This window comes from Lithobates pipiens, unplaced genomic scaffold (assembly GCF_037356315.1).
Source record: "Lithobates pipiens isolate NorthernLeopardFrog02 unplaced genomic scaffold, aLitPip1_a1.2 Scaffold_19, whole genome shotgun sequence".
NCBI lineage: Eukaryota > Metazoa > Chordata > Amphibia > Anura > Ranidae > Lithobates > Lithobates pipiens.
In genome coordinates this window covers 457,413,888-457,435,647 of record NW_027507764.1, presented here as the reverse complement: position 1 = coordinate 457,435,647, position 21,760 = coordinate 457,413,888, and the positions used below count along the sequence as shown (strand labels likewise).

General features: G+C 42.3%; 1 protein-coding gene across 10 annotated transcripts in view; it reads left to right on the top strand.

Moving 5' to 3' along the window:
- ASPH (aspartate beta-hydroxylase) overlaps positions 1 to 21,760 on the top strand; it is a 334,747-nt gene that overhangs the window by 120,876 nt on the left and 192,111 nt on the right. For all 10 annotated transcript variants that reach the window (XM_077492760.1, XM_077492758.1, XM_077492757.1 and 7 more), the window contains one exon: positions 10,611 to 10,646. In XM_077492760.1, coding sequence (XP_077348886.1) covers positions 10,611 to 10,646 — 36 coding nt within the window. The remainder of the gene's footprint in view (positions 1 to 10,610; positions 10,647 to 21,760) is intronic.

Sequence of the window (21,760 nt, the reverse complement as noted above, 5' to 3'; positions counted from 1 at the left end):
CAATAAAAAAATAAAATAAAATTCTCCTTTTTGGGAGCATTGGGCGGAAGTGACGTTTGATATCGCTTCTGGCAGTCAATGCTATGGAGCCGAGTGGGGGCCACCTTCCCCTCACTCAGCAGCCAGCCAAGCAGGAGAGGGGACCCGATTGTCTCCGTCGCTACCGATGGCTCCCGTGAGCGGCGGAGACAACCGGAGTGCAGCAGGAGGAAGGGGGGGCCTCTCCGCTCCTGATTAAAAGTGATCTTGTGGCGAATCCGCCGCAGAGACTACTTTTATGTGAAAGCTGACCGCCGGCTGAAGAAGAGGATACCGGGGTTATGGCAGATATATTCTGCTATAACAATATTTTTCTTCAAAATGCCGACGTATATCATCGTGAGCCGGTCCAGAAGTGGTTAAAGTGGCTTCGGTCTATTTTGGCCCTGGTATGTGTAATTGACTTCTGTCTAAATTGACCCTGGTATGTGTATGTATGAATGTGAGTTAAGGACCTTCGATTGTAAGCTTCTTGAGGGCAGGGACTGATGTGAATGTATGAGTATATACCAGCTTTTTCAACCAGGGTGCAAAATGCCTAAAAATTGCCCCAAAATTGTATTCAAGCCAACGGGTGGATGAAACCAGCCTTTTTATTTCCGCAAAGCCACTGGTTTTCATTTGTACGCTATTACAATGGCTCCGGCCAGCCTGGATAGATGGCGGAGGAGGACAACGAGGGTCACTTCGGGGGCTTCCATCTCAGGCAAGTTATTCATAATGAGCTAGTATGCTATGCATACTAGCTCATTATGCCTTTCCCTTGCAGGGTCTTTTTTTTTTTTTTTCTTATTCGTTTGACTTTACTTCCTCTTTAATACCTTCTGTATAATTATATACCTTTTAAGTTAAAGTATTATTAAATACTAACCGTTGTAGTGCCATGCCATCTTAGTAACTTGTTCCCTAGTGTGTAAGTCACTAAATGTGGGTACAAGCCCTTGGTTTTCTATCCCCACGCAGCTGAAGGCTCCCAAGTTGTGCAGCTGTTTCCCCACACTTGGGGAAGGGGATTGTATGTCCAAAGTGTCCTACATGCACAGTTCATGTGGAGCAATGCTGTCACAGTGAGGAGACGGGGCAGGGGAGGGAATGCTTTGGGTATAAGTGGACCCACAGCATCAGCTCTAGTGCCAGCTGGGGGCACACATGCAAGGGTGGCTCCATAGATCCATTGAAGAGAAAGGAACTACCCTATATCCAGAAAGGGGGAGATACTGAGTGCACCTGGTGATAATGTGGGAAAGGGACCAGTTTACTAAAACGAGAAGTTGCATATGCTAGAAGTATTGAACTCCGCATTGGAATTTGCACAAAAATACTTTAAAGAGGAAGTAAACCCTGATTGGTTTACTTCCTCTTTGATTCACTGCAAAGGTAAAGCATAATGGACTACTATGCATCGCATAGTAGTCCATTGTGTGTCACTTACCTGACACAGGAGCCCACGAAGTCACCGCTGTCCCCTTGTGTACGGAGCCTCCATCTTCTTGGTGGGTCTCGCTGCTCCGGCGCTGTCATTCGACGGAGCCACTATGACGTCACTCCCGCGCATGTGCACGGAAGCCGCCACTCGCAACATATCGCCGTTAAGAGCGGTGCCTGTCTTTTGGCAAATATCTCCTAAAACGTGTAGGTTTAGGAGATATTTCTTGGACCTACAGGGTAAGCCTTAATCTAGGCTTACCTGTATCAAAGGGGTTTGTAAGGGTTTACAACCACTTTAACACTTTGCTATCAAGGGTACCATTTTTATTTATTGTCAGCAGGCCATAAAGACAGCTCAATTGGACGTTTAATCTGCTTATATTTTGCCTTCCAACCTCCCACCCTCTCTTGATAACGTCAATGAAGATGATTGCTCTTCACACATGTGGGTTCTTTTATGTAGCATTGTAGTGAACAAGGGACCGTGAAACCAGGTCCTCCTCTAAATGTTCTTATATAATCTAATATAGTCATGCAGAATATTTCATGTACTGTACATGCCCACGCATGTGGAATTTATGCATGTTGCTCAATGCTTTATGGATGTTACAATACTGTGACAGAAGACTCCGTGGGTTTGCTGGTGATTCTGTTGTGGAAATTTTGTCCTCCTACCTTTTCTGTTCAGAATATCTTATTACTGTGCAACCCATTATGGCACCAATACAAAACTTACTATTGTCATTGTTCTCCTTGTTTATGTGTTTTACCCATTTAATTAAACATAATGGCGCAGCAAAAAAAAGTGTTTTTGTATGCTATGACAAAAAATAAGCACCGTAAATTGACAATGGCTTTTTTTTTTTTTTCTTGAAAGCAGTATCCACCTATGGAGGCACTATTTTACATAAATTCTACCTTGTGCTGTATGTAATTTCAGTAATAACTTGTAAATACAAGAATCATAACTTGTACGAGCCAAGTTCCACCTCTGACACCCCTCCATTACAATTCTGTGATAGACGCAAAGGGAGAATCTGCTTGTAATGGGCACCACAAGCTGCCTTAGACGGTTATACCCTCAGACACAGATATGAGACCCAAAGTACTGTGCCCAGCATGCTTACAATATCGCTGCGTTCATTATATGATCCCTGCTTAGGATGCAACAGCCAGTCTTAAAAGAAAAGTGCAGCTAGAAAAAAAAAAAAGAAAAAAAAAACATTCATATTCACCTAGATGGCTGCAGCATCCAATGCTCTAGCTGTCCCTGGCTTGCCCTGCACAGAGAATTAAGCAATCAGTGACAGCTGATTGCTCAGTTCTTGAGTCTGCTCTGAGCACAGAGCGTTGACTGTAGTCATCACTCTGTGCTCTGCCCCTGCAGCCCTCACTGGAGCGCTGGGCTGTGCAGGGAGCAGCTGGATCAGGCTCCCAGTGATGCGCCGAGAGGCTGAGCCAACTGCCAATCTAAGCATCCGGGAGGATCCAGACATTATTGTTGATATCCCTGCAGAGCCTGGGCTGGCTCTGCAACATAAGCCGACAGTGGACTTTAGCCCTCTGTTGGCTGAATCTGGTTCACAGGACACCAAGAATAAATGATTACATAGCTGGGCGCATGAAAGGTCAATGTATTAAAGAGAAAGTAAACCCTCGACAAAAAAAAAAATCGTATTTTTCTAATATTTCAATGTCTTCTTACATTGCCAATCAAGATATATAAATTACTCCTTAACGCACTTTATGCCGAGTACACACGATCAGATTTTCCGGCGGACCGGAATCCGTCAGACAATTCGATCGTGTGTGGGCTCCAGCGGACTCCCCCCCCCCCCCCCCCCCCCCCCCAAAAGTCTGACAGACCTAGAAATAAAACATGTTTCAGATCTATCCAATGGACTAAAAAACCGGGAAAACCGTTTAGTCTGTGTGCTAGTCCAACGGACCAAATACGACGCAAGGGCAGTTATTGGCTACTGGATATTGAACTTCCTTGTTTAGTCCCGTTTACGTCATCACGTTGAAAACAAACAGACTTTTGAACTAACTTACTCTGGTCGTGTGTGGCCAAGTCCATTCGTGCCGAAAGTCTGTCGGACCTCCGCCGAAAGTCCGTCGGACCTAGTCCGTCAAAGTCCAGTCGTGTGTACACAGCATTAGAAGTACCTTTTTTTTCTTTTTTCTTTTAATTTTTCTGTGTTTTCTGAGTATCGTCCGCGCCATTCTTTGTTCTGTTTTCTGAAGCCGATGCGGACGTCCTCTCCGCCCTTAGTTTGTATCCCTGCCGAAATCTCGCGCATGCGCCGTAGCGTGGTAACCAAGATTCGATCTCGATTGCTGTTACTACGGCAACAGAACAGTCTCAATGAGAACATAAAATGACTGTCATTGCTGCATCACGAGACTTCTCCTCTGTGCTGTTCAGAGGGGAATCTCGCTCACACTAAATTCCCGACATGCAGGAAATAAACAAACGGCACAATATACCTACATGCATTTTAATGAAAGAGCATATTGCGCAATCGCGCATGACGTCATGAAAGATAAACAGACGATTTACATTGAAACTACACAAGTGAGTGCACTTTCACAGGCAGCGATTAGCTGCCTGTGTTATCAAGCATCTGATCAAAATTAAGGCCCCTTTCACACATGCGGACTGTATGTCCGTATTTCATCCATCCGTTTGCGGATGAAATACGGATATGCATGCATTCCTATGGGATAGCGGGTGTCTGCGGATGAACATCCGCTGACGCCCAATATCATCCATCTCCGCTATGGTCCGATTCTGCAGACGGAGGGAAATATTTTTCTATCCGTCTGCAGATCGGATGAACACGGACAGACGGTCCGTGTTCATACGGTCCCCCATAGAGAACGGAGAGCTGACAGGGCTATCCGCCGGCTCAGCGGGGACAAACGGAGCGATCCCCGCTGAGCAAGCGGATCATCACAGGGCGGATCATTACTGATCCATCCCGTGTGAAAGGGGCCTTAGTTGTATCTGAGGGTTTACAACCATTTTAAACAAGCAATGGTTTAATGAACACAAGTGGATGCTTTACATCAAAAGCAGTTAAATGCGATGAGATAAAACAACGGTGTTAGAACGCCTCTCGCATCACTTCCGGTCAGCGACTCACTCCAGCCACGCCTTACCTGGTAAGGTGCCAAATGTGGCACAGGAGGTGGGAAAGATCAGCGGAGCTGTTACTTTTGGGCGGAACTCCGCTTTAATTTAAAGGCTAAGTGCACCTATTAAAAAAAAAAGTCTGTTTTTTTTGCAAGTAAATAAAAAAAACTTTCTTTTTTTTTTTCTTTAAGAGTCCATAAAGCATTGCACCCGCAATCAGATCGTAGGTGTAATGTCAAGATACTGTAGGCTGTCAGTATAGCTGCCTGCTCATACCTCTGATACAGGCGGGCAGTTAATGAAATCCATGAAAATCGATGAACTACGAGGACATTCACCAGTGCCCTGGTAGTTCATTGAGAGCTACAAGCCGCGAGCCGCAAAGGGTGATGGTGGTGTAGTTAGTTCATTCACAGAACACCCGTGAATGAATGAGCTCCGCAAGGCCACACTGTTTTTGAATTGTGACAGCGGGTGCGGGGAGAGGATCCCCTACCCCTTGTCACAATGGAGGATCAGCTCGGGGTGGCGGCAGGGGATTTAGTAACGCGTTAGATGCTACGAGCAGGTTTTAAATATGGGTGTAACATGAAACGTGTTACCAAAGGTGAACTAATCCTTTAAATGGCTGAGCGCCCACTGATATTGCCATGCTCCGATTATTGCCGCTGGAATCTGGTGGCTTTTTTTTAAAGAAAATTAGTCCTTTCCATGTTGCTTGTGTATGCATCTTTTGTAGTCTCAGTTTACTGTAAATCTCATCAGAGAACAGGTGCTGCAGTTCCCAGCTGCTTGTAATGTGTGCTTTACGAGTATGCCTGCATAGCAGAATTCATGCCAAATTGGAATTAGCTTTGTTAAAGTGGCTTGGAAGTGTCTTCTGGATTGTATTTTTGCTTATGCTGTTAATGACAGTTAAATTTGCAGTCGTTTCTGTAAATCAGCTTGACGTTTCACTTCTCGCCTTATTTATTTATTTTGGAATTCGTTCTTGTTGAAAGTATAGCTATTGGTTGTTTATCGGTGTAATAATTGGAGCAAAAACTGTTAATGTCCTCAATGACTGTCATTTTTTTATACAGTATTCATAGGTAGACTGCAGCCTGTGTATAACTGGGTATCTGCAGGAACAGATAGATTTTAAAGAAAATATGGCATAGATGAGAGTGAGGGTTCATGTATGGGCAGCAAACAATTAGATGAACCACTTGAGGATCGGATCTGTTTTTTAGATGTGTTAACAAGTTAATAACTGTTAGTTTTTTTTTTTGGTATAAATTTACTTATAACCCCCAAAACATTATAAAAAAAAATTTCTAACTCCCTAAAGAATAAAATGGCGGTCGTTGCAATACTTTGTCACACCGTATTTGCGCAGTGGTCTTAAAAATATAAAATATACTGGACACTGACAAACACTAGCCAGCTTGGTATAACCCCTCCTACTCCCAACATGCCTTCTGTTTCTTTTTTTTTTCTTTTTTTTTTTTTCTTGTTTTCCCCATTTAACTCCAGACCCCAACAGGGAGTGGGTACCAATCTCGCAACATTTGCGAGATCTCATTCAAGTTCAGTGAGGAGCGAGCTGCGATTCCTCGGAAGTCACAGTTGGCTCTCATATTCAGAATGGCAGTGCAGTGCTGGATACCCACAGTGGTAAGAACTACTGGCTGTGGGAAGACAGTGCTGGACCCTCAGGCACTGGTAAGTATCTTAGGTCAGTGGCTACAGTATTTGTATCTGCTGACTTAATTTAAACAAAGACGAAAAACAAAACCGGAAGTTCCAATTTGGGCTGTGTACACACATTCCTAGACTATATGCACAAAAAATAATTTGTCAATCCTGTCCCCATTCAAAAAACATAATTTAATCAGGGTGTCCTATCTATATAAAATCAACATGTGTAGAATCGTGACAATCCCATTTTTCTTTAACCTTTTTCTAGCTATTGTTTTTTTTCAAGATTGCTTTTTTCTTCTTCAATAAAGATTCATCTGCAAGTTGCTGAACGATTCTCTTTATGCAGCTATCTGGATCGACAGCTCCTCGGCACTAGCTCTGGAGGCCATACACCAGGCCTGCTGGACTGGATGATTATGGGGCTAGTCTGGAATGTGACTTTTGGGCTCTAGGCTCTGGATTGTGGCACTTTCCAGACCTGAGTGAACTTTCTTGGTTCTGAGCTGTTATACGACCCCAGGGGTGACTGTTTATGAAGATTTATTTTGTACTCTGGCCATGTTGGCCGAGCATCAGGAGTTGCTTTGTTACTAGGGCCATTAGTTGCCTTTTGAAATCCCCACTTTCAGCTGAAAGAGTTAACGCTGGGGAACTGACTGTTAACATCATTCGTTGGGTTAAATGTTGCATGTGTTCTGTTTCCCAAAATTCAGCATAGAGAGCACCTTTTTGCCACTGCTCCTGACATGAAGTCATTCATCCTTGGTTTCTTTCCTGCCTGCCTACAGACATAGTCACCCTGGCCAACTAAACTTTTCCTGTTACCAGCAGCTGGCGGGTGAGCATTTAAGGCCTAGCCTTGTACACTGATCGACAGTATGTTACTCCTGCCTAGCCTTGACTTATGGTGGCTTGCACTTGTGCCAGTGCCCAGTGCTGCCTGCAGTGCTCTCCCTGAAGGGCCTTACACTTAACAGCCTGGAGTTTTGGCATCTGCTTGAGTCTGTGCCAACCTCTGCCATCCTCAGAGTTATCATTAGCTCTGTTGGTTCTGGTCCTTCTCAATTTTTTCTCAGGAGGATTCTACTGCAGGCATGCAGGATTTTACGGGACAGATTATAACTTTGGTTGCTGTGACTGCAGAAGGTGTAGGCATGCGTCACTTCTGATATGCTCGCTTCTTATATACTTGGGGGCTGATAAGCACCTGAGCTTTCAGCCGCAAGACATCAGCCACTCTGGTCCAGAACAAATTATGCTACACCTGAGGAGTCACTTACTGCTTACATTACTCTCAGGCTTGGACAGCAGTAGTGTTTTTGACGCTGTTTACATCACTTAAAAATCGAGGCGCAGCCTGCTGCTTCAACCAGTGCTATTCCTAGCATAGGCTCATTTAAGTTCTCCAAGACTGGCAAGACCTTTCTGGCACCCCCGTTTCCTGTTGTCCTTTTTGGAGACTAAAAGAACCCTGACAAGGTGTTCACCTCTCCAAAGCGTCTTATCCGTTCTGTACCCAATTCGAGGAGGTTTTTGTTAAGTGAGCTTCCTCCACTGTGGATCTGGCAGTATCTAGTCTTAACAAAGCCTTAACCATCCTTGTGGAGGCAGTGCCAATGAAAAGAGGCCCTTTCAAAATATCATGTTCTGGGACTCCTTTTAGCCTGCTTTAGAGTTAAACGGGGGCAAACAAGACTACCTTAGACACCTACAACTCCTCTTGGTACAAGTCAGTTCAATCCTTGGGCAGGCTGATTCACCTGGCACAGAGTATGAAGTTGTCCCTGATTTGGTGACTCAGGAATCCTGCTTGAGAGAAAGGATTTTCTAGATTCCAGGTCTCTTGGAAGGTCCTCGCATTGCATGCCAGCCTGTTGGGGCTGAGGTTAAGTACTGGACAGCAGGGAACTTGGGCGTCGGTGGAGTTACATCTCCATTCCATCAACATTCTGGAATTTTGCCTCATTTGATTTTCCCTACAACAGTATACTCAGATGACACAGATGAATCAGATGACACAACAGCAGTGGGCTACATCAACCATCAGGGATGAACCAGAAGTCTTGCCACAGGAAGAAAGGGTTCTGTCCTGGGTAGGTCTACACGTTCCAGCCTTGTCTGCCATTTGCATCCCAGATTTGAATAATTCGCAGACAGGTATCCTCAGCCAGCAGCACCTGTACCAGTGTGAACAGTCCCTGCATTCAGAAGTGTTCCAAGTCCTATGCCACAGGTGGAGGATGCTGGATATGGACCTCCTGAACTCCAGGTTCATCCATAAAATGGACAGGTTCTCTTGAGGTGCAGAGATCCCTGGCAGAAGCAGTCAATGCTTTGATGGCTTCATTGGACCGGCATACCCTTATCGATGCCTTGCCACCTATCAAACTCCTTTCTTGTCTGCTGTGCAGGTTCAAGATGGAGGGCATTCATTGCCCCAGACTGCCCTGATGGTAATCTGACCTGATCAAACACGTCCTCTGCACTAAATTCACTTCACTTTTTGGGCCCATTGACCCTGTGTGTTGTGTTCATGTGCCCTTAAAGCAGGGCTCGACAAAACCCGGGCGCCAGGTCGCATTTGCGACTAGAATTAGCGAACTGGCGCCTGGGGCAGCACAGCTGGGGGTATCCTGTGTCTGTGGACCCCCCCGCTCGATCGCGTCTGGCCGCGCCGCCGGCGGCCGGTAATTGAGCCCCCGGCTTTGAGGCCTTTTGTGATCCTATGGTTCCTTCTGGAATCTGGCGCCCTCTTGTGGTGGCCGTTGGAATTACAACCAGCAATGCTAATAGAGCTATCTCCTTCCCTAAACATTATAGTGTGTGTGTGTGTGTGTGTGTGTATATGTATGTATATATATGTATATATATATATATATATATATATATATATATATATATATATATATATATATATATATATAATATATTATTATTTTTTTATTTTTTTATTCTAACACCCTAGAGAGTAAAATGGTGGTCATTGCAACACTGTCTGTCACACCATATTTGCACAGCGGACTTACAAGCGCCCTTTTTTTTGGGGAATAATAATTTATTTAATAAAAAAAATAAGACAACAGTAAAGTTAGCCCAATTTTTTTTTTATATGGTGAAAGATAATGTTACGCCAAGTAAATCAATACCCAACATGTCATGCTTCAAAATTGCGCCCGCTCATGGAATGGAGACAAACTTTTACCCTTTAAAATCTCCATAGGCGACGTTTAAAAAATTCTACAGGTTGCAGGTTTTGAGTTAGAGAAGGTCTAGGGCTAGAATTATTGCTCTCACTCTACCGATCACGGCAATACCTCACATGTATGGTTTAAACATTGCTTTCATATATGCGTTCGCTTCTGCACGCAAGCTTGGCGGGACAGGGCGCATTTAAATATATATTTTTTCTTATTTTAACTTTTTATTTTAATTTTTTTCACCATTTTAAAAAAAAGTGTGTCACTTTTATTCCTATTACAAGGAATGTAAAAATCCCTTGTAATAGAAAAAAGCATGACAGGTCCTCTTATATATAAGATCTGGGGTCAGAGAGACCTCACATCTCAATATTTACACTAAAATGCAATTTAAAAAAGCGTAATTTGAAAAAAATAAAACAAATAAAATGTCCCTCTAAGAGCTATGGGCAATGACTTGGAGACAGGTGGGGGGCTGGGGGCTATCTTCCCCTCACTCGTCTCCATGTCAGGCCAGGGACAGGTCCGGATCGCCGTCACGGACCTGGCTCCTAACTTTTTTAGCTGGCTCCTAGATTCCAAGCAAATTTGTCAACCCCTGCCTTAAAGCCAAGATAAACCTTCAGATTAAACCTGTGAAGAACGTTCTAGGAGCTTTAAAACAAAAGGGGTTCAACGTCTTTGTTGTATTAAGAAAGCAGCCACACGCTAGCAGAAAAAAACCTGTCCTCTGCTAGCATGTTAAGAAGGTCCTTACTCTATGTGGAAGCAGTGGTCTCTCCTCCGAGGTTGGACAAACCTCCTGCTGTGAGAGAGATCTACAGGTCCGCTATCAGCATTCAGAATGAGCATTGCTAATAGGGCTGTAGGTTTTACAGTTGTTTATAGAAAATATCAACTGTTTAGATGACAATAATTGTGATTAAAAGTTTGATATAAATGTGCACTTTTTACTTTCAGCATATTGATTTTGGGGGTTAAATCTGTAGTTTTCAGTACCATTTGTCAAAAAAATACCTTTGCTTCATGGGGCCTTATAGCAAATAGCACAGTTTTTTTAATATAGTGAATTGTATAGCGTATTTTTCTTTTATTCATTTTTTTTATGTATTTATTTTTTGCAGAAGATGGAGTGCATGAAGAACAACAAGAAACAGAAGGTTAGTTTTACTGCTTTTTATATTCTTTTTAGAACATGCATGACACTTTTGCCTTTATAGTTGGCAGCAATAAATTATAAGCATTTGACCTTGTTAAAGCAGTAGAAAACATAAGGTTGAAATACTTCTTTTCTAGAGAAAATGTTTAGACTCCTATCGGAGCTGGGTCAGTTTACCAAAGCTTAGGAATCGTAGCATGTGAGCTCTTTGAAGGTATCAAAGAGATCATGTGATTTTGTCAGCACAAGTCTACTCATTAAAGAAGAGCAGGCTTGGCGGCACAGCCCAAAAACTGACCACTCTGTTCTCTCATGCCTAGTGTGGTCAGTTTGAAACAGGAAACTAGGGGGACTGGCAGGAACTTCAGGTATTTTACACAAAGGAAGCAATATAAATAGAACAGGATACTTTTTAATACAAGTGCCTGGTACAACAGACATATATCAAGAATATGAAATGTTGGGTTAACATATTCTTTAACAGACATGCCATTGTTTGGATCAGGTGAAAATTGGCATGTTAATGGCTGTCCTGGCTATCACCAAGGCTGGCCACTCACATTATATTTTGTATTAGTAGTTTACTAAACTTGGGCACAAAAATGTAAATGTCCTGTGATCAAATGTAGCCAAAAATTAGATTGTAGTGTGTCTATAGCTTTATATTTAGCACACGCAGCACCTCTAATTTGTGCAAGTCTGTCTTGCAGGCAAAGGCAGGTATAAAAGAAAGTACCAAAGTTCCAAATCCTGGCCATTGTACTACCAAGTTATTGTTGCCAGCTGTAGTATTTATAACCACTTGTGGACTGCCTGCTTGCAATGTACTGCGAAGGACTGTCCATACAGGCAAAGTATTGGTATGCTCTGCCCATTTCTGGGTTTAGGTAATGTAGACAGGGAATCTGTCTGCAGGTCCCGGCCAATAATTAATTGCTGTGACATGTTGATCGGCTGTGTCCAATCACAGCCCAGATCCCTGTTTTGACAATCAACACAGGGCTCTGTACAGAGGGAACATCTATTTCTTATCCCTGCAGCAGATAAGAAACTGATTTTTAGCAAAAAATCAACACACGTTACACATAGGCGTACACATTTATCCCCTTGATTACCTGAGATGTTAACCCCTTCCCGGCCAGTGTCATTAGTACAGTGACAGTATATAGTATTAGCACTTATCACTGTGTATTAATGCCGCTGATGGTGTCAGTTCATATGTGTGTGTATGTGTGTGTGTGTATATGTATATATGTATGTGTATATATATATATATATATATATATATATATATATATATATATATATATATATATTCTCTATATCAATTCAAGTGCTCAGTATTAATGGGTAATTAAACCATTAATAAGGTAATACCTACATCCTGAAACATTTGATTAAACAGAAAAAGTAAAAGGGGGCAGCAGGGGTTTTCTTGGTGCTGTCAAGGACATTAAATGAGATTAAAATCATATAATTTTATTGTTACAAATACCCACACAAAACAAATTTGTTTAATGTTAGAACAAAACATAAGGGTACAAATCCCTCTTATATGCCAACGCCCATAACATTAATGGCAACTCACACTTTATAGATGTTCATTCATAAAAAAGATGTACATGCAATCAACCAAACTCTACATGTTTTTTTCACTTCTTCAGGAGTAAAATGAGGGAGCTGAGTTCTACAACACAGGGACTAAAAATATACACGATAACAAAAATAATGTATATTGCTCAAAGGAGCAACATAATGATATGGGTGGATAGTTGCTAGAGATGGTGGCCAATCCAGCACTTACTACGAGGACCAGACGAAGTCCGTAAGCAAACCCCATATATACCATAATTGGTTCGCATGAAAGTTATAGTGCCTACAAATCAATATACACTTGAGTGTTTTGTTTTTTTAACAAACACATGTAGCAGAATACATTTTGGCCAAAATGTATGAAGAAATTCGATTATTATTATACAGGATTTATATAGCGCCAACAGTTTGCGCAGCGCTTTACAATATGAGGGTAGACAGTACACTTACAATACAAATAAATACAGGAGGGATCAGAGGGCCCTGCTCGTTAGAGCTTACAATCTAGAAGGGAGGGTTAAGTTGAAACAAAAGGTAATAACTGTGGGGGATGAGCTGATGGAGAAAATGAAAATACAGTTGTTAGGTAGGTGTAGGGTAGGCTTCTCTGAAGAGAAGTGTTTTCAGGGATCGTCTAAAAGCTAATAAAGTAGGAGATGGGTGGACAGATTGTGGTAGGGCATTCCATAGGATTGGAGAGGCTTTGGAAAAGTCCTGGAGGGGAGTATGGGAGGAGGTGATGAAGGAGCTAGAGAGCAGGAGGTCTTGGGAGGAACGTAGAGAACGAGTAGGTTGGTATTTAGAGACTAAGCTAGTGATGTAGCTCGGGGCAGAGTTGTGGATGGCTTTGTATGTAGTTGTTAGTATTTTGAATCTAATTTTTTGGCTGAGTGGAAGCCAGTGGAGGGATTGACAGAGAGGAGTAGTAGACACAGAGCCGATTGGTAAGGTGGATGAGTCTGGCAGCAGCATTCATAATGGATTGAAGAGGTGATAGACTATGTAGAGGTAATCTAATGAGAAGGGAGTTGCAGTAGTCGAGGCGGGAGATGACCAGGGAGTGAATTAAGAGCTTTGTTGTGTCATTGGTTAGAAAGGGGTGTATTTTGGAGATGTTGCGGAGGTTGAGGTGGCAGGATTTGGACAGTGATTGGATGTGTTGCTTGAAGGAGAGTTCAGAGTCCAGGACTACACCTAGAACCTTGGCGTGTGAGGATGGGCTTATGGTTGTGCCATCGATTTTGACAGGGAGATCAGGGGAAGGGGCATATGTGGGTGGAAGAACTATGTTAGGTTTTGGATAGATCCAGACTGAAAAATCTGATAGTAAATTAGTGATACATGAGGAGACAGAGTGAGTGAGCTGAGGGGTAGAGAAATAATTTGGGTGTCCTCAGCATAGAGGTGGTATTGGAAGCCATGGAAGGCTGTCAGTTGACCCAGGGAGGAAGTGTAGATTGAAAATAGGAGCTGTCCAAGAACAGAACCTTGGGGGACCCCAACAGAGAAAGGAAGAGGAAGTAGAGTTCTAAGAAACGCTAAAGGTGTGGTGGGATAAGTAGGAAGAGAACCATCGAAGAGTAGTCACGGAGACCAAAGGTGTGGAGTTTTTTGAGGAGAGGGTGGTCAACTGTATCAAAGGCAGCAGAGAGGTCCAGGAGGAGGAGTACAGAATAATGTCGATTGGTTTTGGCCGTTAGTAGATCGTTTGTTAGTTTTAGCAGAGCAGTTTCTGTGGAGTGTTGAGGACAAAATCCAGACTGAAGGGGATCAAGAAGGCTATTAGCGAGGTGGACGCTTAGTCGGTCGTAGACCAGACATTCGAGGAGTTTGGATAAGAAGGGGAGCAAGAAGATGGGGTGTAGGTTGTTAGGATTGTATGGGTCTGACAAGTGCATGTTTTAGAGAGTTGGGGAAGATACCAGAAGAGAGGGAGAGATTGAAGATGTGGGTTAGAGAGTGTAGCATAGAGCCAGAGGGTGAACGTAGCATTTGTGAGGGAACAGGATCCAGAGGGCAGGTGGTAAGGTGGACATTACCAAGTAGTTTAGCAACTTCGTCTATAGTGGTGGGGTTTAAGGAGGGAAGTAATGATTGTGCCTGTGGGCATGACGTGTAAAGCGTGGAGGGTATCAGAACAGTAGAGATCTCTGTGCGAATTGTATCAATCTTCTGTTTGAAGTGATTGGCAATTTCCTGGGCAGTAAGTAAGTTGGCGGGTGGAGGACAAAGTAGAGAGTTGAATGTAGAGAAGAGTTGACGGGGACGGGATGATAGGTTGCTGATGAGAGTGATAAAATAGTTCTGCTTGGCAGTGAGGAGACTGGAATTGTATTTATGGAGGGCAGATTTATATTGGTTGAAATCTCTCTGAGACTTGGTCTGGCGCCACAGGCGCTCATGAGCATGACTGTTTGTTTTTTCAGACTTCTAGTAACATCTGTTTGCCAAGGTTGAAGGGGTCGGGGCTTGGTTCTGTGTGTAGTGAGGGGGGGGCCTGTGAGTCCAGTGAGACTAGAAGTGAAGTGTTGTAGACAGAAGTGGCTAGGTTGGTGCAGGATAGGGGTGAGATTTTGTCGTAGAGGTTGTCGATAGAGTAGAGAAGGGTTGAGATGACGTAGGTTTCTGCGGGTAACTTTAAGGCGGTTGGAGGGAGAGGAAGTGAAGGAGAGGGAGAGAGTGAAACTAATAAGGTGGTGATCAGAGAGCAGGAATGGATAGTTAGAGAGGTTGCATCAGTGCAAAGGTGAGAGAAAACAAGGTCAAGGATATTGCCTTTTGGAGTGAGTAGGAGCATGTATCCACTGCTTCAGGTCAAAGGAGGAGGTTAGGCTGAGAAGTTTGGAAGGGGCAGAAGTGTTAGTATTAATAGGGATGTTGAAGTCCCAGAGAATGAAATGTGGGGATTTCAGAAAAAAGAAAGTAGGGTAACCAGGCAGAGAAGTCATCAAGAAATGTTGATACTGGTCCAGGGGGCCTGTAGATCACAGCTATTCTTAGAGAAATTGGAGTGAAAAGACGAATGCAGTGTACTTTGAAAGAGGAGAGCGACAGAGAGGGAGGTGGCTGAAGTACCTGAAAGGTGCTATGTGGGGCTAGAATGATTCCGACACCTCCTCCCTTACATCCATTGGATCTGGGGGAGTGAGTCCAAAGAAGACCACCATGGGATAGTGCGGCAGAAGACGCAGTGCTGGATTCGTGGAGCCAGGTTTCGGTAATGGCGAGTAGGTTAAATGAGTTGGCGATAAAGATGTCATGGAGAGAGGCGAGTTTGTTGCAGACAGAGCGGGAGTTCCAAAGGGCACAAGAGAAAGGGAGTCTGGTCTTGGGAAGAATAGAAATGGGAACAAAATTGTGTTGATTGCGGCTGCTGCCAGAGGGTGCAGGGTGATGGGTACATAGGGTACAGGGTTTGGGGATATATCTCCAGAGGTTAGGAGAAGCAGGAGGGTGAGGGAGGTAATATGGGAGTGGGATTTATATGAAGGGACATGCCCCAGGGTCTTGGAGATTTTTTAGTGTGTGTGGATTTAGAATTAGCACCAGTTGGTGGGTGCAGTAATAAGGAGAGGACAGAAGTGAGGGATATATATATATATATATATATATATATATATATATATATATAATATATATTATGCTATGCGCTGTGGGGGGAGAAGGGGGTGGAGGAGAGATCATTTTAGGATAGAGGACAGAGCTGTCAAAAGGAGTGGTAGAGAGTGCATGTTACTAGGAAAAAGCTAAAGGGTAAACAAGTTCACCTGGTGTCTGTGCGGTGTTTTTATTTATTTATTTATTTATTTTTTTAATTAGAATGTTCCAAGATATGTTTTATAGCAGAAATTAAAACCTCTTTTTTTTTTTTTTTTCTGTTTATATGATAAAATACCACAAAAAAACAAAGCTCAATTTGTGTAATCAATAACTGAGATGCATTTCCTTTTGGGTACATCGTTGCATGACTAAGCAAATACCAGTTAAAGTAGCTTAGCCCTAAATGGCAAAAAATAGCCTGGTTCTGGTCACATTAGAATGTGTTCAAGATAAAAACAGTTTAAAAATATATATTTTTTTACATTTTGTTGTCCAGTTAATAACAAATATTTCTTATAAATATTTCACATTTACTATTTCCAGGTAGAGTGGACTTTTAGGCACCTTTATGTCTCCTGCACATGCTCTTTGAGGGACAACTTCTCTTTGGAGCTGCCTTAGACACACTCATTCAGATGTCACTGGTGGGGATAGGATTACTCCTCTGCTCCTGCAGGAAAAGCTTAGGTCTCACCCCCTCCTCTGAGGCCAAGAAGAGTTCCTTTCGCTACTCGCAGGCCGCAATCGCAAAAACCCGACTCAAGCTAGGTGCCCATTTCAACCTCAAACCTTGAGCTTTCAGGTCCCCCAAATACCCCCTTTTTACAAAGTGGAGGGATGTAGTTTGCCTTTAGTGATTACCTGGACATGGGGTGGTTCCCATGGGTCACAAGCTAGAGTTCCACTCTCAGCCTCCTACCCAGTCTTCTAACCTAACTACATAATAAAATCGTGGCACTAAACCTAGCGTGTGTAAAACCATGAATTAAATACTCATAAAACATTCAGTGAAACCCTGTGTTGAATATACTCATAAATCTAATACTATAATAATATAAAGAGCAACAAAAAAAAAGATCATTCACCAAAGTATATATACATTCAATAATGATTATCACCATAGCGAAGTGCTAATTCAGTAATATAAACTGGAGGAAAGAAGGGAGAGGGGAGATATGATTGAATAAATACATCAGGGGGGGGGGGGGGTGAGTAAGGTTCAGGAGGGCAGTTTTTTCAATATGAAACCAAAATCTAGAACACGGGGACATGACCTCAAACTAACTAGAGGAAAGTTCAAAACTAACTTTAGGAATTATTTTACTGAAAGGGTAGTTGATGCTTGGAATAAACTTCCATCAGAGGTAGTGAGACGGTCAACCTTAAATGTTTTAAAAAAATGCTTGGGACAGACCTAGATCTCTACACAGACAATAAAGGTAATGGGGGGGGGGGGCCCAAAAACCAACTTTTTTTTTTTTTTAAATGGGCAGACTAGATGTTTCTTTTCTGCCATAACTTTTCTGTTTCTATAAACAATGTGTTTAAAAAAAATTTAAAATTAAAAGTCCACTTCTCATTCTATAATTTTGTAATCCACTTCTGTGATGTGTGAGATAGGATTGAATGCAGTGCGCTGACGATCACCCAGTGGACAGATTATAAAAGGTCACATCAGGCTTCCCCTGTCCCCTAGAAACACTCAGTGTTACTAAACCCACAACAGTAAAATCAGTCATTATATGCAGTAAAGCATCTTGTTTATACTTACTGTGGAACCTAAGGCTCCGTTCACACAGGGGGCGACACAACTTGCCGTGCCGCGACCTGACAAGTCGCCCCCGTTCTGTACTACGGAACCGTTCTAAGAGGAGCGACTCGAGTCGCTCCGACTTAGAAAAAAGGTTCCTGTACTACTTTTGAGCAACCTCGGGGCGACTTGCATTGACTTCTATACAGAAGTCATTTGCAAGTCGCCGCTGAGGTCGCGGCAGGTCGCGGCGTGGCAAGTCGTGTCGCCTTGCATCGCCCCCTGTGTGAACCGAGCCTAAGGGTTTTATCATCTGCATTATGTAAAAAGGCTATTTGATCCTGTCCCCTTCTTCCACTGTCCCCAATCTATCTGCCCATGGTAAAGAGACTAGGGGAAACGCTGCACATGCTCAGTTTGGTGTGTATATATATATTGAACTAAAGGGTGCTTTAATTGGGACTTTAAATGTAACGTGTAGAGACACATGCCTCCATCCCTATGTCTACAGGGGATACAAAAAGTCTACACACCCCTGTTAAAATGTCAGGTTTCTGTGATCAGCGAGCCAAAGCTAAATCATTTCAGAACTTTTTCCACCTTTTTTTAATGTGACCTAGAAACTGTACAACTCCAGTTGAACAACAAACTGAAATCTTTTAGGTGGAGGGAAGAAAAAATAAAAAATAAAAATATGGCTGCATTTAATACTTTGAAGCACCTTTTGATTTTATTACAGCATTCAGTCTTTTTGGGTATGAGTCTATCAGCATTGCACATCTTGACTTGCCAATATTTGCCCACTCTTCTTTGCAAAAACATTCCAAATCTGTCAGCTTGTGATGGCATCTCCTGTACACAACCCTCTTCAGATCACCCCACAGATTTTCAGTAGGATTCTGGTCTTGGCTCTGGCTGGGCCATTTCAAAACTTTAATCTTCTTCTGGTGAAGCCATTCCTTTGTTGATTTGGATATATGCTTTGGGTCATTGTCATGCTGAAAGATGAAGTTTCTCTTGATGTTCGGCTTTCTAGCAGAAGCCTCAAGGTTTTGTGCCAATGTTGACTAGGTTTTGGAACTGTTAATACTGTAATTTTCTCTTCCTTGACGAAAGCCCCTGTTCCAGATGAAGAGAAATGGCCCCAAAGCATGATGCTTCCACCGCCATGCTTCACTGCGGGTATGGTGTTCTGCAATGTTTTTGTGCCAAACATATCTTTTGGAATTATGGCCAAAAAGTTCAACCTTGGTTTCATCAGACCATAACAGATTTTCCACATGCTTTTGGGAGACTTCAGATGTGTTTATGCAAATTTTAGCTGGGCTTGGATGTTTTTCTTCATAAGAAAAGGCTTCCGTTGTGCCACTCTAGTCCAGACATATAAAGATTGGGGGAGATTGTTGTCACATGTATCACACAGCCAATACTTGCCAGATATTCCTACAGCTTCTTTAATGTTGCTGTAGGCCTCTTGGCAGCCTCCCTGAACCAGTTTTCTTCTCGTAATTCACGAATTTTGGAGGGACCTCCAGTTTTTAGTAATGTCACTGTTGTGCCATATTTTCTCCACTTGATGACTGTCTTCACTGTGTTCTATTGTTAATGCCTTGGAAATTCTTTTGTATCCTTCTCCTCCTTACTGATACCTTTTTAACAATGAGATCCCTCTAATGCTTTTGAAGTTCTCTGTGGACTATGGCTTTTGCTGTAGGATGCGACTAAGAAAATGTCAGGAAAGACCTACTAGATCAGCTGAACTTTATCTGGGGTTAATCAGAGGCACTTTGAATGATGGCAGGTGTGTACTGACTCCTATTTAATATGAGTTTGAATATGATTGCTTAATTGTGAACACAGCTACATCCCCAGTTATGAGCGGGTGTGCACACTAATGGAACCATATTATTTAATTTTTTTATTTCTACTTCCTAAAATTTCGGTTTGTTTTTCAAATGCGTTGTACAGTTTTATAGGTCACAATAGAGATGGAAAAAGTTCTGAAATTATTTTTTTGTCCTATTTTTTTAAATCACAGAAACCTGACAAATTAACAGGTGTAAGCAGACTTTTTATATCCACTGTATATGCAAAAAGTTTGTGTGTGTGTATTCTTGTTCTTTGTACTCCTCTGTGGCTGGACGAGAGCTGACCACAGGAAAAGCAATCAGTTACTACAAGCATATTAACACCGGCGTAATCCGTGTCTGCAGCCAGATCCTCGGCATCAACGTCCTTTGAGATACTTAGGCAACACTAAGAATGGCTTATGCAATTGTCCATAATAGGCCAGAAGTTGGCAAATCCAAAGGCGATGCACAGAATGGTAATAAGATTACATTTACACTGAAGCTGAACAAACAATATACAGTCACCTGACCCAAATTCAGACAGATAACAAGTAGATGAAAGGTGACTCTGTCCATCTACAGCAAATATGCAGTTGTGCTCATAAGTTGATACGTTACCCTGGTAATTTTGGTTTGATAATATGCACACAAGTTGACACAAAGGGATCTGTTTGCTTGTAATTAGTGTGTTTGTATAAAAGGTCAATGAGTTTCTGGACACCTGTCAGACCCTTGCATCTTTCATCCAGTGCTGCACTGACGTTTCTGGATTCTGAGCCATGGGGAAAGCAAAAGAATTGTCAAAGGATCTGTGAGAAAAGGAAGTTGAACTGTATAAAACAGGAAAGGGATATAAAAAGATATCCAAGGAATTGAGAATGCCAATCAGCAGCGTTCAAACTCTAATCAAGAAGTGAAAAATTAGGGGTTCTATTGAAACCAAACCACAGTCAGATGGACCAACTAAACTTTTAGCCACAACTGCCAGGATTTTTTTTCGGAATGCAAAGGAAACCCCACAAATGACTTCAGAGGAAAACGTGGTGTGGCTGTTTTCAAAATGCACAATGAGAAGGCACTTGAAGAAAGATGGGCTGCATGGTCGAGTTGCCAGATGAAAGCCATTACTCCCCAAATGCCACAAAGTATCCCGCTTAAAATACACCAAACAGCACAGAGACAAGCCTCAAATCTTCTGGCACAAAGTCATTTGGAGTGATGAGACAAAAATGTAGCTTTTTTGCCACAACCATAAACACTACATTTGGAGAGGAGTCAACAAGGCCTACGATGAAAGATTCCTACTGTGAAACACGGAGGTGGATCGCTGATGTTTTGGGGACGTGTGAGCTACAAAGGCATAGGAAATTTTGTCAAAATTGATGGCAAGATGAATGCAGTAGGTTATCAAAAAATACTGGAGGAACATTTGCATTCATCAGCCAGGAAGCTACGCATGAGACGAACTTGGACAATCCAACATGACAATGATCCAAAACAAGGCCAAGTCCACCTGTCATTGGCTACAGCAGAATAAAGTGAAGGTTCTGGATTGAACATCTGTCTTTTTATCTCAATATCATTGAGCCACTCTGGGGAGATCTCAAACGGTGCAGTTCATGCAAGACAGCCCAAGAATTTACAGGAACTGGAGGCTTTTTGCCAAGAGGAATGGACAGTTTTACCATCTGAGATGATAATGAGCCTCATCCACAAAAGACTTCAAGTGGTCATTGATGTTAAAGGGGGCAATACAGGGTATTAAGAACTGGGGTGTGTAAACTTTTGATCAGGGTCAGTTGGGTAGTTTCTGTTGTGAATTTGATTTAAAAAGAGTAAACACAGTTGATTGATAATAAATGGCTTCAGCCAAACAATAACCATGAGTGAATAAAGTTTGTGTTATCGTTCATATTCTCAGAAAAATGGCCAAGAAATCATGAGCACAACTGTGTGTGTGTGTGTGTGTGTATGTATGTATGTATATGTGTGTGTGTGTATATGTGTGTGTGTGTGTATATATATATATATATATATATATATATATATATATATATATATATATATATATATATATATATATATATATATATATATATATATATATATATATTACCGTATTTATCGGGGTATAACACGCACCCCAAGTTTAGGAGGGCATTTTAAGGAAAAAAGTTTTAGGAGGGAAGTTTAAGGGGAAAAAAAAAAACTTACATTTAAATGCCCGTCAATGCAGCCTTATCAGTGTGCATCTGCAGCCTTGTCCATCATTGCAGAATGATCAGTGTCATTTGCAGCTTGCCCACCGCTGTTTGCAGCCTT